We start from the raw sequence: 13,102 nt of genomic DNA, 5'->3' as shown, positions 1-13,102 counted from the left end.
TGTACACTGGCAGATGCACACAGGGGAAAACTGTGCTAATGCAGCGTGGAAAGCACAACAAATGAAGAACTGAATTCGCTAGTAAAAGAAAAAAAACCAACATCAACAAAAAGCAAAAACACCAAAACCAAAAGAAATTCACTCTTTTTTTTTGCCCCAGTGAGTTATGTGATTTGCTAATAAAATACACGTTGAGGTTGAAAAAAAAAAAATGTAACCTTGGTCTGTTGCAAAAAAGTAGATAAAACACAATTTTAAATGAGTGAAGGTGCACATTATGTATGTGAATGGCTCAGCGATAGATTTTTATTTATAAAGATAGAAGGGCTAGCGATGTTAAAACTTACCAATTTCACAATGAAAAGTTTGTGACATTCAAAACTGTCATAGTATGTGACTGGATAAATACTGTCGAAATTTCCAGTGATTTTAAAAATCCATTTAGCTGCAGTCTCTTAAAGTATTATTGAACCGTCTAAGGGTTATTATGAAACAATCTTGCAGAGGTGATATTACATTCTGGTGGCAACAAGAATCCTATATTTAGTGGCTATTTCCTTTTAACAAGTTAACATAAAAAATGTATAGAGGCCAATTCAATCTTTTACTATCTGAAACACTGGGGTTTGTGCATGTGTGTGTGTGTGTGTGTACGCGCGTGTGTGTGTGTGTACATACAGCCTGTATACATAGGCTATTTTGCAAACCATAAAAAGAGTATACTTCCTAAAAATGATTTAAGATTATTAAGAAAGCAATAATTTCTTTCTTAATAGGCCTGTAAGCATGCATAACATTAAAATTTCTATCGTAATTGCCAAATAAAAACACGGAAAGCATTTAAATAATTTTATATCTTGGGGGAAGAAACAGAAGACTAGTTATACCATTCCAGGTTGTAAAAAAGGCAAAATACTTGGAAGAGCATCATTCTCATTAAACGTATTTACACTCCTACAATTTAAGAATCTTTGGAGTTATTTATAATCATCTAAATCTAAATGACAATGTATATTTGCACAAAATTAGGATTAGAAGCATATGTTCCCAGAATACGTATATATTAATTAATATTAGCTCTACTAAACTTCTTGGCCTTGTCCCCCAACACTCAAAGGAAGGATTAATTTACTGAAACTGTCAAAGCAAAATGTAATTTAAATATTGAGATGAGATTTATTTCTCTAGTGACATAAAGCCAGGATCATTACACATATGCCTCATATGTTGCTATCTTATATAAAGAACCCTTTTCTTAATATTTTGACGTGTAAACTGTAAACTATATTCACAAGTCTAATACCTACATTCATGCTAACATAACAAATATTAGCAGTTCCTTTGAAAACGCATCTTTTGCCAAGCAATTGTAAACCTATTGTTTGTGTATCCGAAATATCATTTTATATTATGCCTCTACTTCAGTGCTGCTCTCTGATTAAAACTGGTCTTAAATTAGAAGCATGATAAAGTAATAAATAACGGGGGAATAAAGGTGTTTACAGTTTAAAGTTTTTTGATATAAAACTTAAATACTCAGACATTTATAAGTGAATCATAAAACTTACAAAATAAAAAATTAAACTGGGGCATAAAGAAACTTTTCTGTGGCAATAGAAATTGTCTATGTCTGTGCCAGACTTAATGCTATATGACTGTATATATCTGTCAGAATTCACAGAATGGTACATTCATATGAAATAATCATAGAGTAAGATAAAACTGCATACAAATTAGACCAATAAACTTGACTTTTTGTATTTCACATAAAAATAAAAAAGCTCTACTTTTTATTTTGGTGGATTCACAACTTTTTATTAGAAACGCTATGTCTTCCAGCCTCTTTATGCTTTATGTTTTTATTTGATCTAGATGGTTAGATAAAACGATGAAACATATAGATTTAAAAGTATTAACTACTTCTTAGTATTTTTGACTCGATATTTTTGACACATCATTACGTGGAAAAATTGTGCTTTCAAGAAATAATACAGTGTTATAATAAAATGCATTTTATTAGAATAGTGAAAATAATCATACATAAGTGGAAATGAAATATTTAGGTGGTCTATTCTCAGACAATGTTGCAATCGCCATATCTACATGTAAAGCTCTCAAGGAAATTCCTATTTATAAACTAATTTTCTTTTTCTGTAAATCATTTATTTTATTGCATATAATATACGTGATAAAAGATAATACCTTTTTTATTTAATGTAATTTTCTTTTGAATTATTACTCCAGTTACTGATCATTAAAAAACTAAATTCTAGTTTAGAAGAATTGCTTTGTTCATTAAAAAAATAAGCGGCAAACCTGTAAATTAGAAATAGGAAAGGTTATTTTAAGCATGCAATCGCTGGAAGTTGATTATCTCCATCCATATCATACTTTAGTCTCAAGGTCATGTTGAATATTTTCAGTGGCTTAATCACAGACAGTATGGGACAGTAATGAGAGCTATACGGTCCTGGGTGACCCACCACAGATGTACAGATTAACAGACACTAATCACCTCTGATTCCATTGTTTTCTCTAAGAGCAATAAAACTCTGATGTATTAGGAGTGCCAAGGATGTAGTCGCATATGCAAATATGTGTAAGTCCCTGTGAGTTACAGGTTAAGGAATATCTAAGTTTTCATTTTTTTTCCATATAGAAAAGAATCACATGAGCCCGTTTATCTTGTCAGAATATGTCTATAATATCCCTATGGAAAATATTAGCTAAAATCTGACAATAGTAATATAAGTTTTATAGTTTACAAAGATAACAGGGACTCTCTGAAAGGTCTATGAAGAACTGGAATATTGGAATCAACACTTCTGCCAAAACAATGAATGAATGACTAGCCCCCTTATCTTTAAATGTTTGGAAAGGGTTAGATCACACTGATTTTGAGCAATAAGAAAACATTTTCGTTGATAACTCCCCCTCCAATTTTTCTGTTTACAGATGCAACTAAACACATCCTGTGCCTCTGGGTGCACAATCAAATGAAGTTAGGGAACTGAGACAATTATCTAAATAATCCAGGTTTTAAATTTGTTTTTCTACCCAAAAAAAAAGTTTTATAGACAGTTATCCAGAATCACCTCAAACCTGCAGATCTAGCGGTAGTGGCAATTCTTATAAGGTAGACATCTGACTTCCAGCTTTAATCTGAAAGTTACTTTCTCTTCAACGTTTCTCAGCGCCGAGAACAAGTTTACTAAGCAACACTGCAGGAAAAATAAAAGCATCCCCCACTACGAATGTGACGAGATCGTCATGTCCTATGGGGATGAGGAAAACTGAGGCAACCGCCTTGACCACTCAAGTGAAGAATTAAGGAAATAATTTTTTTAAAAATCAACCACCAATTATCAGGATGCTCTGGTTGAAGAAATAAAGTAGGGTCAACATTGTGCAAACAATGACCTCAATCCTCTGCTTTACTTTGTTATAAACCTGATATTAAAATATAAAATAATCGTTTTAAGAAATCATTGAACCTTTTGAAGCTCTCAAGCTACTTTGTTTCAAGTGTTCTTGTACAAGGAGTCACAACAGGAAGAAAGGTATAGATGCCATCAAAGTGGATTACCAGAAAAACTCTCTGTATTTTACTTTATTTAATGTGACACATAAAGAAAACCCTGCACAAATATCTGTCTTTAATTTCTCTAGTGTAAAAAAAAGAAATATATTGTGTCTGGCAGAATGAAACAGATGAAATAGCCTGGGTGCATTTAAAAAAAGAAGAGGGTGGGGGGAGAAATCAGATGCTTAAAATGAGCCTTCAAAGCCACTCCAGCAGCAGGGATAAATAATTCAATAAACTCAACTTCATATTCTTTTTATCTCCCAAGTGTAATAAGCACATATTAAAAAAATAAAACTTTAAATTCATGAATACTTGTGAACAGACCAGCAGCCAGTAGATAATGAAAAAACACAAAACAATATCTTTGTGAGCATTTAACATGTGTGTGCATATCCTCCAACAGATACATTTTTCCAGATGAAAGGCCACAATTGCTTAAATTTATGAACATGTAATTTAAATGTTTTTTTTTAAATACAGAAACCTTGCATTCCTACATATCTCAACATAATAGACGTTTTCTTTAAACCTAATAAGGTGACTATTTATGCATTACTTTGTTTATCTGTTAATTAGGGTTACAGAAGGGGGAATAGCTTTCCTAGGAAATAGCACTTCAGGAAACATTATTAAGCATCACCGTATTTAACTGTTTTATATTCACTAATAGTACTAAAATTTCTGATAATGGCATGCTTGTGACTTTTTTGGATTTTTTTCCCTAAATGGTTATCTTTTAACTCAAGGCTGCCTAGTAAACTAAGTAAATGAAATGAAGTCAAGTTGGTTAGACCTTAAAATTCCAAATACTATTCAAACGTTAAGCATCTCAAACTATCATTAAATCATGAGATTCTTGTGTTTTGGGGTTTTTTTTCCCCCTTCAACTAGGTCGGTGTTCTTCAATTATCATTCTATTATTAGCTCATGTCAAAGATGCCTGCACAGGATACCACTGAAAACAATGAACATTTCTATCCTCAAGCATGGGACACATACAAGCTTCCATTCCAGTACTAAGGACCAAGATCATATTTATATTAAAAAATAATAATAATTTAAGTAAGATTGGTGTCATTTAAGTTGTTTCATAAACTTTTCACATAAGTAAATGAATTGACTTTAAGCTATCTCCCTGTATTACATAATCATTTGAAAAAACTCGATAAGTCAAATGATATGTCAAAAAATTTTTTTCCCTATACAATAGTTAAATAAGTTACTCCTACGAAACAAATCTACTTCCAAAACTTTGATTTAAAAAAGATGAATTACACATGTACACAAATATACTCTATATTTTAAGTTCCTCTCTATAGGTTATTTCAATAAAAAAAAGAATCAAGGGATAGAAAACCCACTCCTCTGAACGGTTTAATTTGTCCTTGGACAGTGAGAGGTGTCTGAGATCTTGGAAAGACTCAGCTGCAGAAGGCCATTCGTTTCACGTGTTCGGTGTAATAGACATCACTGTGTCGCAGCAACAAGCAGCATTGGCGCTGGAGCGTTATCCGGGGGCGCCCAGTTCACCCACAGCGGTAGCAGCGGGTGGGTGAATCCTGTGCCGTGTAGGTCACTGTCAGCTCCCCGTGTGACGGGTGCTGAAGGGAGCAGCTCAGAAAATACAGTCCCGGGGTCCGTGAAACCCAACGACTTCACTTCCCCGAAACACTCGAGAACTAACGAGCTTCTTGGTCCTGTTCTCACCATCCATTTTTCTTCTTCAAAGTGCAAATCGTTAGTGAAAAGGCCCCAGTTACACCAATTAGTTTGCACAAAGTGCTTCGGTGTTTAGCTCCGCTTTAACCCAATTAAGCCGCACAGTGAACCCCGAAGATGCGCCACCTGCGCGCCTGGCTCCAGCGAGGCCGGCCCGAGCCCCTCGCGTCCTTCGCGTTACGCCCGCCTGGACGGGTGCGCCACGATCTCCGGAGCAGCCCCGGGGCCCCGCGCCGCAGGCTGCCTCGCGTCCTCGACAACCGGGGGCATTTGCAGGTGGCCCAGGAAATCGAGGGGCGAGGTCTTGGCCAAGCAACTTAGGCCTTGACCCCGGGGAGGGCGCGCGCTGGGCGCACAGGGCCCACGGCTGGCGACCTGGAAGCGCTGGCTCGGCGGCGGCCCCACGTGGGCCTGGGCGGTGGCGGGGGGCTGAGGGGTGCGTGGGCTGAGGCCGGGGCCTGCAACGGTCGTGGGGGAAACCCGGGACACCAAGGAAGGCTTTAAAATAACCCGCTCGTAGGAAAAATAAGGTCTAAGGGAGCGAGCAGAGGCAGGAAAGCAGGGTGGCCCCGAGTGCGGAGCAGCGGGAGAGACAGTACCAACGGGAAGCCCACGGGGACCTGCTCTGGGCGAGGGACTGGAGGGGCTTTTCTCCAGAGACCAAGGCACATCTTCGCCTTAGTGGCCGCGGGTTCTGCGGCTCTGATTTGCCTCCTTTTCCAAATGCCAAAAGATAGCAGTACGTTGACGCGCAACGCCGGCAGGTGGGGAGGGGCTGTCCCGTGTTCCCGGTCCCCCTAAGGGAGTGGAAGCTTCGGGGCGGGGGTGGGGGGGGGCGGTCAGAGCAGATGAGTACCGTGAACCCCAAATCTAATGCACTGCTTTAAGCTAAACCGGAATCTATCGCTCTTGGAGCACGAGAAAGTAAATAATAGGTGGCTTTGTGTGGTGCTGTACCTGTGAGCCCCCACCCTGACCCCCCAAATCAAAACCTTGAGCAAAAAAACCTGAGAGCTCTGAACAGGATCTTGTTAAAAAGTGGATCTGAAAGAAAGTGCCTACAACCTGTTACCCGGAGTTAGAGAATTTTGCTGGAAATGTTCTTAATTTGAAAGAGATGGCATATAAATGAAAGGTAGGCGATTAAAAATTTGCCTAGGGTTTAAAAGCATTACATAACCCCTAAGTATTATTTCTTTCCTTTCCTGTACATTAAGGACACAATTGGTACCACCAGAAAAAAAATTAAAAAGCTCTATATAAATCAATTTCCCCCTCTTGTTTCAACGTTGCAAATTCAGAAATGTTGATTTCTTTCAAAATGGTCCAAAATGCTATTTAAATTTAAAACCCTGATGACTGCAAGTTCATTTTCTTTTAAAATCTTAATCATTTTCCCTTAATCAAATCGCATGAACTAGTATGAAATCAGAAGTCTCAGGTCACCACTAAGGACACTTAAGAGAGAAGAGATATCCTTATTTTTACATCTGTAAACAAGCCAGAAAACCCAAGCCTGTGAGTGTATTCAGGACCATTATCTGCCAGTAGGTCTCATCTCTATGATCTCTCTTGAATGTCACATATTGAGATACAGCTAACGCACATTAAAATAATCTCTCCATCACACAGATAACTGGTTGTTCAAATATTTCTACCAGGACATACAAAGCTTACTGTCCTACTTGCCGTGTTGGGTAAGTCTACCAAAGTACAAAGTACACCAGTGAATGGGGGGTGGGGGGAGGGATGTACTAAACATTTTAAAAAACATCTTAACTTAAACTGGAGTAGACGACATCTAACAGACTCAGCAGTAATTTTCAGATTCCAATTAAGAACTGCAAATGAGGAGCAAACAGCGGTAAAACACTACATAACATTTAAAAAAAAAATCATTCTAACGCATAGGAACACCCAGAAAATCACGCAGGTATTAATCCACGTAAAGACAACTTCCACGCACATGAAAGAGCAAACTTTCCACCTGCATTTAAAAGACCTCCAGGTTAACAGACATTAACGATCCTCCTCTAAACGCGAGTTAGTGACTTTTGTTTTAGAAAACCCCATCTAGTTCCCTAATTGATGGACGACCATTAATACACCTGTATTTGCATTTCGGAGGTAAAGAGACAGGCAGGTTTTTCAGCGCCGAGGAGACCCACTTTGCCAAGTCTGTTCAAAACGTCAATATGCTTCGAGTAATAGCAACGCCGAGAGAGTCCTCTCGATTTCCAAAACTGTCAGGCGGCCTGGGCGGCTTTCTGCCGGCAGCAGCTCCTACCTTTAGCTCGTGCGCCTATATCCTTGAGGGGGATTAATTAGCCGGGCTGAAGCTGAAGGAGGCTGTCGTGACGAGCCCAGTGGCGATTGGCCGCCAGCCTGCCTGGCCCTGCCTTTATAATTTCCACACGAGTGCATCTGGGCTCTGAGACAAACCGACAGCAGCTTCCCCTGACACAGACACGCGCACACTCACCCCCGACACACACACTCGGCACACTCTTCCTCCGTCTGATGAACAGTCCTGCACACACAATGATTCCGGGAGAGCGTCAATAAACGCGGACGGGGTTGATTATTTTGCCTCCTGGAAGAGCTTTGCTGGGTCTCGACGCAACTTTTGTGTGTGTTTTTCTTTTTTTTTTTTTCTTTTTTTATAACTGAGAAGGTGATCTCTGCGCGCCTCTCTCTCCCGCCACGATTCTTTCAAAGAGGAAGAGGGGCAGCGCGAGGGGGGCGAGCAGTGTTTTCACTTTCGGGCCGGCGGGGCGCCAGGACGCGGGAGGGGACCGCGGCCGCCGGGACCCCCGCGGCGGCGCGTCGGGGCCGGTTCGGGGACGCCGCGCGCGCCGGGCCGTTTCTGCACGAAGTTGGCTCCAGCCCCAGCAGCCGCATTGGATCCCACAGCCTACTGCGAGACTCCGGTGTACAATCCGGATCTCTGCCCCAACATGATCGCGGCCCAGGCCAAGCTGGTCTACCATCTGAACAAGTACTACAACGAGAAGTGCCAGGCCAGGAAAGCCGCCATCGCCAAGACGATCCGCGAAGTCTGCAAAGTCGTGTCCGACGTGCTCAAGGAGGTGGAGGTGCAGGAGCCGCGCTTCATCAGCTCCCTCAACGAGATGGACAACCGCTACGAGGGCCTCGAGGTCATCTCCCCCACCGAGTTCGAGGTGGTGCTTTACCTGAACCAGATGGGGGTGTTCAACTTCGTGGACGACGGCTCGCTGCCCGGCTGCGCCGTGCTGAAGTTGAGCGACGGGCGCAAGAGGAGCATGTCCCTCTGGGTGGAATTCATCACCGCCTCCGGCTACCTCTCGGCGCGCAAGATCCGCTCCAGGTTTCAGACGCTGGTGGCTCAGGCGGTGGACAAATGCAGCTACCGGGACGTGGTAAAGATGGTGGCGGACACCAGCGAAGTGAAACTGCGCATCCGAGACCGGTACGTGGTGCAGATCACCCCGGCGTTTAAATGCACTGGGATCTGGCCGAGGAGTGCTGCCCACTGGCCACTTCCCCACATCCCCTGGCCGGGACCCAACCGGGTGGCGGAGGTCAAAGCGGAAGGGTTCAACCTCTTGTCCAAGGAGTGCCACTCCCTGGCCGGCAAGCAGAGCTCGGCCGAGAGCGACGCCTGGGTGCTGCAGTTCGCGGAGGCGGAGAACAGACTGCAGATGGGGGGCTGCAGAAAGAAATGCCTGTCCATCCTCAAAACCTTACGGGACCGCCACCTGGAACTGCCCGGCCAGCCCCTCAACAATTACCACATGAAGACTCTGGTTTCCTACGAGTGTGAAAAGCATCCCCGGGAGTCGGACTGGGACGAGTCCTGCCTGGGGGATCGGCTCAACGGCATTTTGCTGCAGCTCATCTCCTGCCTGCAGTGCCGGCGGTGTCCTCACTACTTCCTGCCCAACTTAGATCTGTTTCAAGGCAAACCGCACTCGGCGCTGGAGAACGCTGCCAAACAAACGTGGCGGCTGGCGCGGGAGATCCTCACCAACCCGAAAAGTTTGGAAAAACTTTAGAGGACAATCGAATCAACGGCCGAAATGTGATTACTCTTCCCAGAGTCCGAATTACGCGTACACTTCCTGTTCGATTCCTACCCAAGATCCCACTTGACCGTGCAAACAATCTCTTCCTTAAAAAGGAATAATAATAATAATAATACAGTGTTTAGGCATCATCTCACCCACCCCTCTAAGGGGAGAAAAAAAGTGGGGGAAGCAGATAAAGGAAAACCCAAAACCCACGAGTATTAGACGACCGCTTTACAAAGGATTTCCTATCTCCCTTGAAAAGTACACAATGACACCCGCAAAACAACCCGGCTGTAATGCAAGACCGCAGGGAACACTCCGCCTAACTATCAAAGGATTATAGCGATCCTGGTGATTTAGGTGCATCTGTCTGTGAGTAAACACGATTTGGATATGCCACCTGAAGGAAACTGTAATGTATATTTTGATTTGTAACAAATATTGTGATCTCACATTGTCTTTGAAGTGTGGATGTTGGTGTTTTGTGATTTGGTGACCAGAAGTTAAATTGCCATTTTGGATACTTCCAGACATTTTCCACTAACGAAGATACCATTTAAAGGTAGATTTCCTCCCGGTACTTTTATCTGTCTTTCAGAGTGTCTGAACTTTAAAAAGTTTACATTTTGTTTCAAATATATTGCTTGTTCTATTTCTAACATTCCATAAATATACTTGAAATGTTATTTAAATATATTCAAAGAAATTTGAATTCAGCTTATATAATAACGCTTGAATATCTGAATTATATATTTGAAAAATGCACTTGAAATACACTGGATAATTACTTTTGTGATTTAGATTTTAATTTCTGTTGCTGGTTTTTATTTAATTAGAAGCTAATAAATGAGGTAAAATAAAAGTTGTCGTGTCTCACTTTAAATTGTTTTTCTATGAAAAGATGAAATGTTTCATTTTGAAAATAGAACCCACTTGAATATTTTAAACATTTTGAAAAACATGTTGATGAAATCATTAAACATAAAACCATAACAATGGTGGAGAAAAGCTCTTTTTGTATAACTACAGAGGATACTGATCCGCTCTCAGTTTCTAATTTACTAATATGACTATTTCTTTCTATAACAGACACAATTTAATTCTGGCCCCGAGAGCTTGCTCTTCCGGGTTAGTATTTTGTAGCATTTTTGATAATACAAGGAAAAACCTCATGGCAGTAAAGACTGCTGAGTTAAAAATCACACTAACTCAGAGAAAATGAACTTAACAAAGTCATAATGAAAATTGCAAAATTTGTATATGAAAACTGTGTTAATAAAATGAAGATAATTTCTGACCATTTTATGTCAAATCTTATTTTATGTACCGTGTTCCATTAGCTAAATCGATTAATCAGAAGTCTAGAATTCCTTTTTACTTCGTAAGGGCAAGCTAATGCTAAAGGCATAAAGACAACAAACTTTAAATTATTTAAAGTCGAATACATCACATTCAAACTCACTTGTAAAATTCAATTCTTTTGAAGTCAGAAGTGAAAGAAGTCCTGTAACTATCCTTCAGAGTATTTTAATGGTCAACAAGTGTGGGAAGGGCTAATCACCCATGGCCTTAAGGTGGTTAGTTAATTCAGGTGGGGGTGAATTTTAGAATTTCAATTGCTATTCTGCATACAGCACTTTATAATGCTTTATTTCTACATAAAATTAAATATAGATAATAAAGTTCTCGATCTACAGGAGCAGTTGCCTTTGACTCTTTTAGAATAATGGCCTCTAAAAGCTACTTTATAGGAAGATCTTTGTAAATTGATTTTTGAATATCTAGCGTGACACTTATGCTCTTGAATTCTTACCCTCAGAAGAGTATACAAATTGCACAGTAACACAGCAGTTAAAACAACAATAAAACTGATTTCAGAAGAAAGTTCAGAGGTTGCTAATACCCAAGTTTTCAAATCTACACAAGATATATTAAACAAATAAATATTCATTTCCAATCGTCCAAATATGTATTTTCTGGCATCACACCCACAAAAGAATACAAACTTTAAATATCTGAGCGCTGGTATACACTATATATACACATTTTACGTCAAAACTTCTCAGAGGAGGAGAATCAGTTTCTCTTCCTCTCAAATTCAGATGTTAAACCCATTATTTCAGGAGATGAAAAATGGATGTAATAATGGAGATGAATTTATATCTAAATAGTACCCCTCCCCCGCAGTTTCCTTATAAGCTTTCAATGAATAATAATTCACACTGCAATCTACACTTTTTGAAATCAAAAGTGATCTTAATAAGAAATTTCATAAGACCCTTCCTAGTCGTCCCAGAGGGACTGAGATGCTGTACCCCATGGACTTGGGAGCCATTGGCTTAACTACCAAATTTTCCCAAATGCACACAAAGGCACTCAGAGAGAGACTATTAACATGTTCCTGCTCTGGTAATTCAGGATTTAAAATTCTTAATATAGTCTCTGGTGCCATAAAATAGAGCATGTGTTATTTCATTCATTTTATTTTCTATGAGAAAGATGGGAATCCGCTCCCCTCCCCCACTGTCATTTAAAACCAAGCAAAATTGAAAACCACTTCCTGCCACAAAGCCACCAGTACTGCACACGGAACCACTTTAACTCACTTTTGTGTCGATCTTCTTGAAGGCAGGATCATCCTCATCTACCTCGAAGTAGATTTCTGTCGTGGTGATGGAGAGAGTCCCTTTGGCCACCACCACGGGAGCAATGAGCTGGGCAGGCGTGCTGAGAACCACTGGGCCTGAAAGACGAGGGCACCACAATCAGGCTGAGTCCCCAGACCCTCTGCGGATCCCTCCCCGAAGGGTACCACAGGTTTTTATTTTTAAAGATGCAAAAAAAAAAAAAAAAAAAAAAATTGTGCCTATACTATGCGGCAAACTCCTTTCATGTGAGATAACGTCTGCTCAGCTTTTACACGTTACCTTACAACGAGACTGGAGATAAATAATTCTATGAAAACCCAAGGAGTCAGGGTACCGAATAAGTGACCCTTAGCAAGCAAGTTTGCAACCTCCGCGTAGAAATCCTCCATAGTTTTTGACGCGCTGCCGTATTAACCAACTTAAAAGCGAGGAACGGACTCCAAAAGCCCCGATTCCCCGTGAAACACCCCGACTTTTCCGAGAGACCCTAGGCAGTAGTCAGCATTGTCCCTAGGAACGAGTCATCGCGTAAAGCCGGCCACTCGGCAGCAGCGCTCCCCGAGGCTGGGCGGGAGGGTGTGAAGCGGGACCGGATCGAAACGTATAAATTCCGCCGAACTAAGGGGTTTGCTTCTTGCAGGGAGATTCATATCGGCGTCCTGAGGCGCGCCACGTACACATATCTACGTGCACGCACGGACATTGTAAAATACATTTCTTCCGTGGAAAATAACGGAAATCGTAGCAGTGATGTTCTCACTGAAAATAAGTCAAAAGCGATGAAATCGTAAGGCACCTGAACAAAATGATTCTCAGGAAAGCGTCCGAAAAGTTCTACTTCTCAACTTTTGAAACTAGAGGAAGTAAGATGCAGTAAAAAAGAGCTATTTTTAGAAAGTGTGCCTACTGAGGTGCTTACTCCAAATTCCTGCGATCTGAGTTAAAGCTGAGAATTACGAATTCCACATATTGAAATATTAATTCAAACGAGATCGCTGAACTGCCCCTTAGGACGCCCCGAGGGGGAAGCATTCCTGGCTGTCCTGGATTTGAGAGACTGCAGACACGGACGCCAGAAACGACACCCGCTCCTCCGC

At 41.1% G+C, this 13,102-nt stretch overlaps 2 protein-coding genes across 2 annotated transcripts in view; one reads left to right on the top strand and one right to left on the bottom strand.

The window, feature by feature from the left end:
* NBEA (neurobeachin) overlaps positions 1-13,102 on the bottom strand; it is a 600,762-nt gene that overhangs the window by 174,729 nt on the left and 412,931 nt on the right. Inside the window, exon 40 of the mRNA XM_023531608.1 lies at positions 11,964-12,100. Coding sequence (XP_023387376.1) covers positions 11,964-12,100 — 137 coding nt within the window. The remainder of the gene's footprint in view (positions 1-11,963; positions 12,101-13,102) is intronic.
* Positions 8,218-9,407, top strand: MAB21L1 (mab-21 like 1). Its single transcript, XM_011361821.2, has one exon. It carries the CDS (start codon positions 8,263-8,265, stop codon positions 9,340-9,342), a length of 1,080 nt encoding a protein of 359 aa, XP_011360123.1. The 5' UTR covers positions 8,218-8,262; the 3' UTR covers positions 9,343-9,407.

Source organism: Pteropus vampyrus, unplaced genomic scaffold (genome assembly GCF_000151845.1).
Source record: "Pteropus vampyrus isolate Shadow unplaced genomic scaffold, Pvam_2.0 Scaffold71, whole genome shotgun sequence".
In the NCBI taxonomy this organism is placed as follows: Eukaryota; Metazoa; Chordata; class Mammalia; order Chiroptera; family Pteropodidae; genus Pteropus; species Pteropus vampyrus.
The sequence above is the reverse complement of the archived record's forward strand: the minus strand, read 5'-3'. Positions and strand labels throughout refer to the sequence as shown.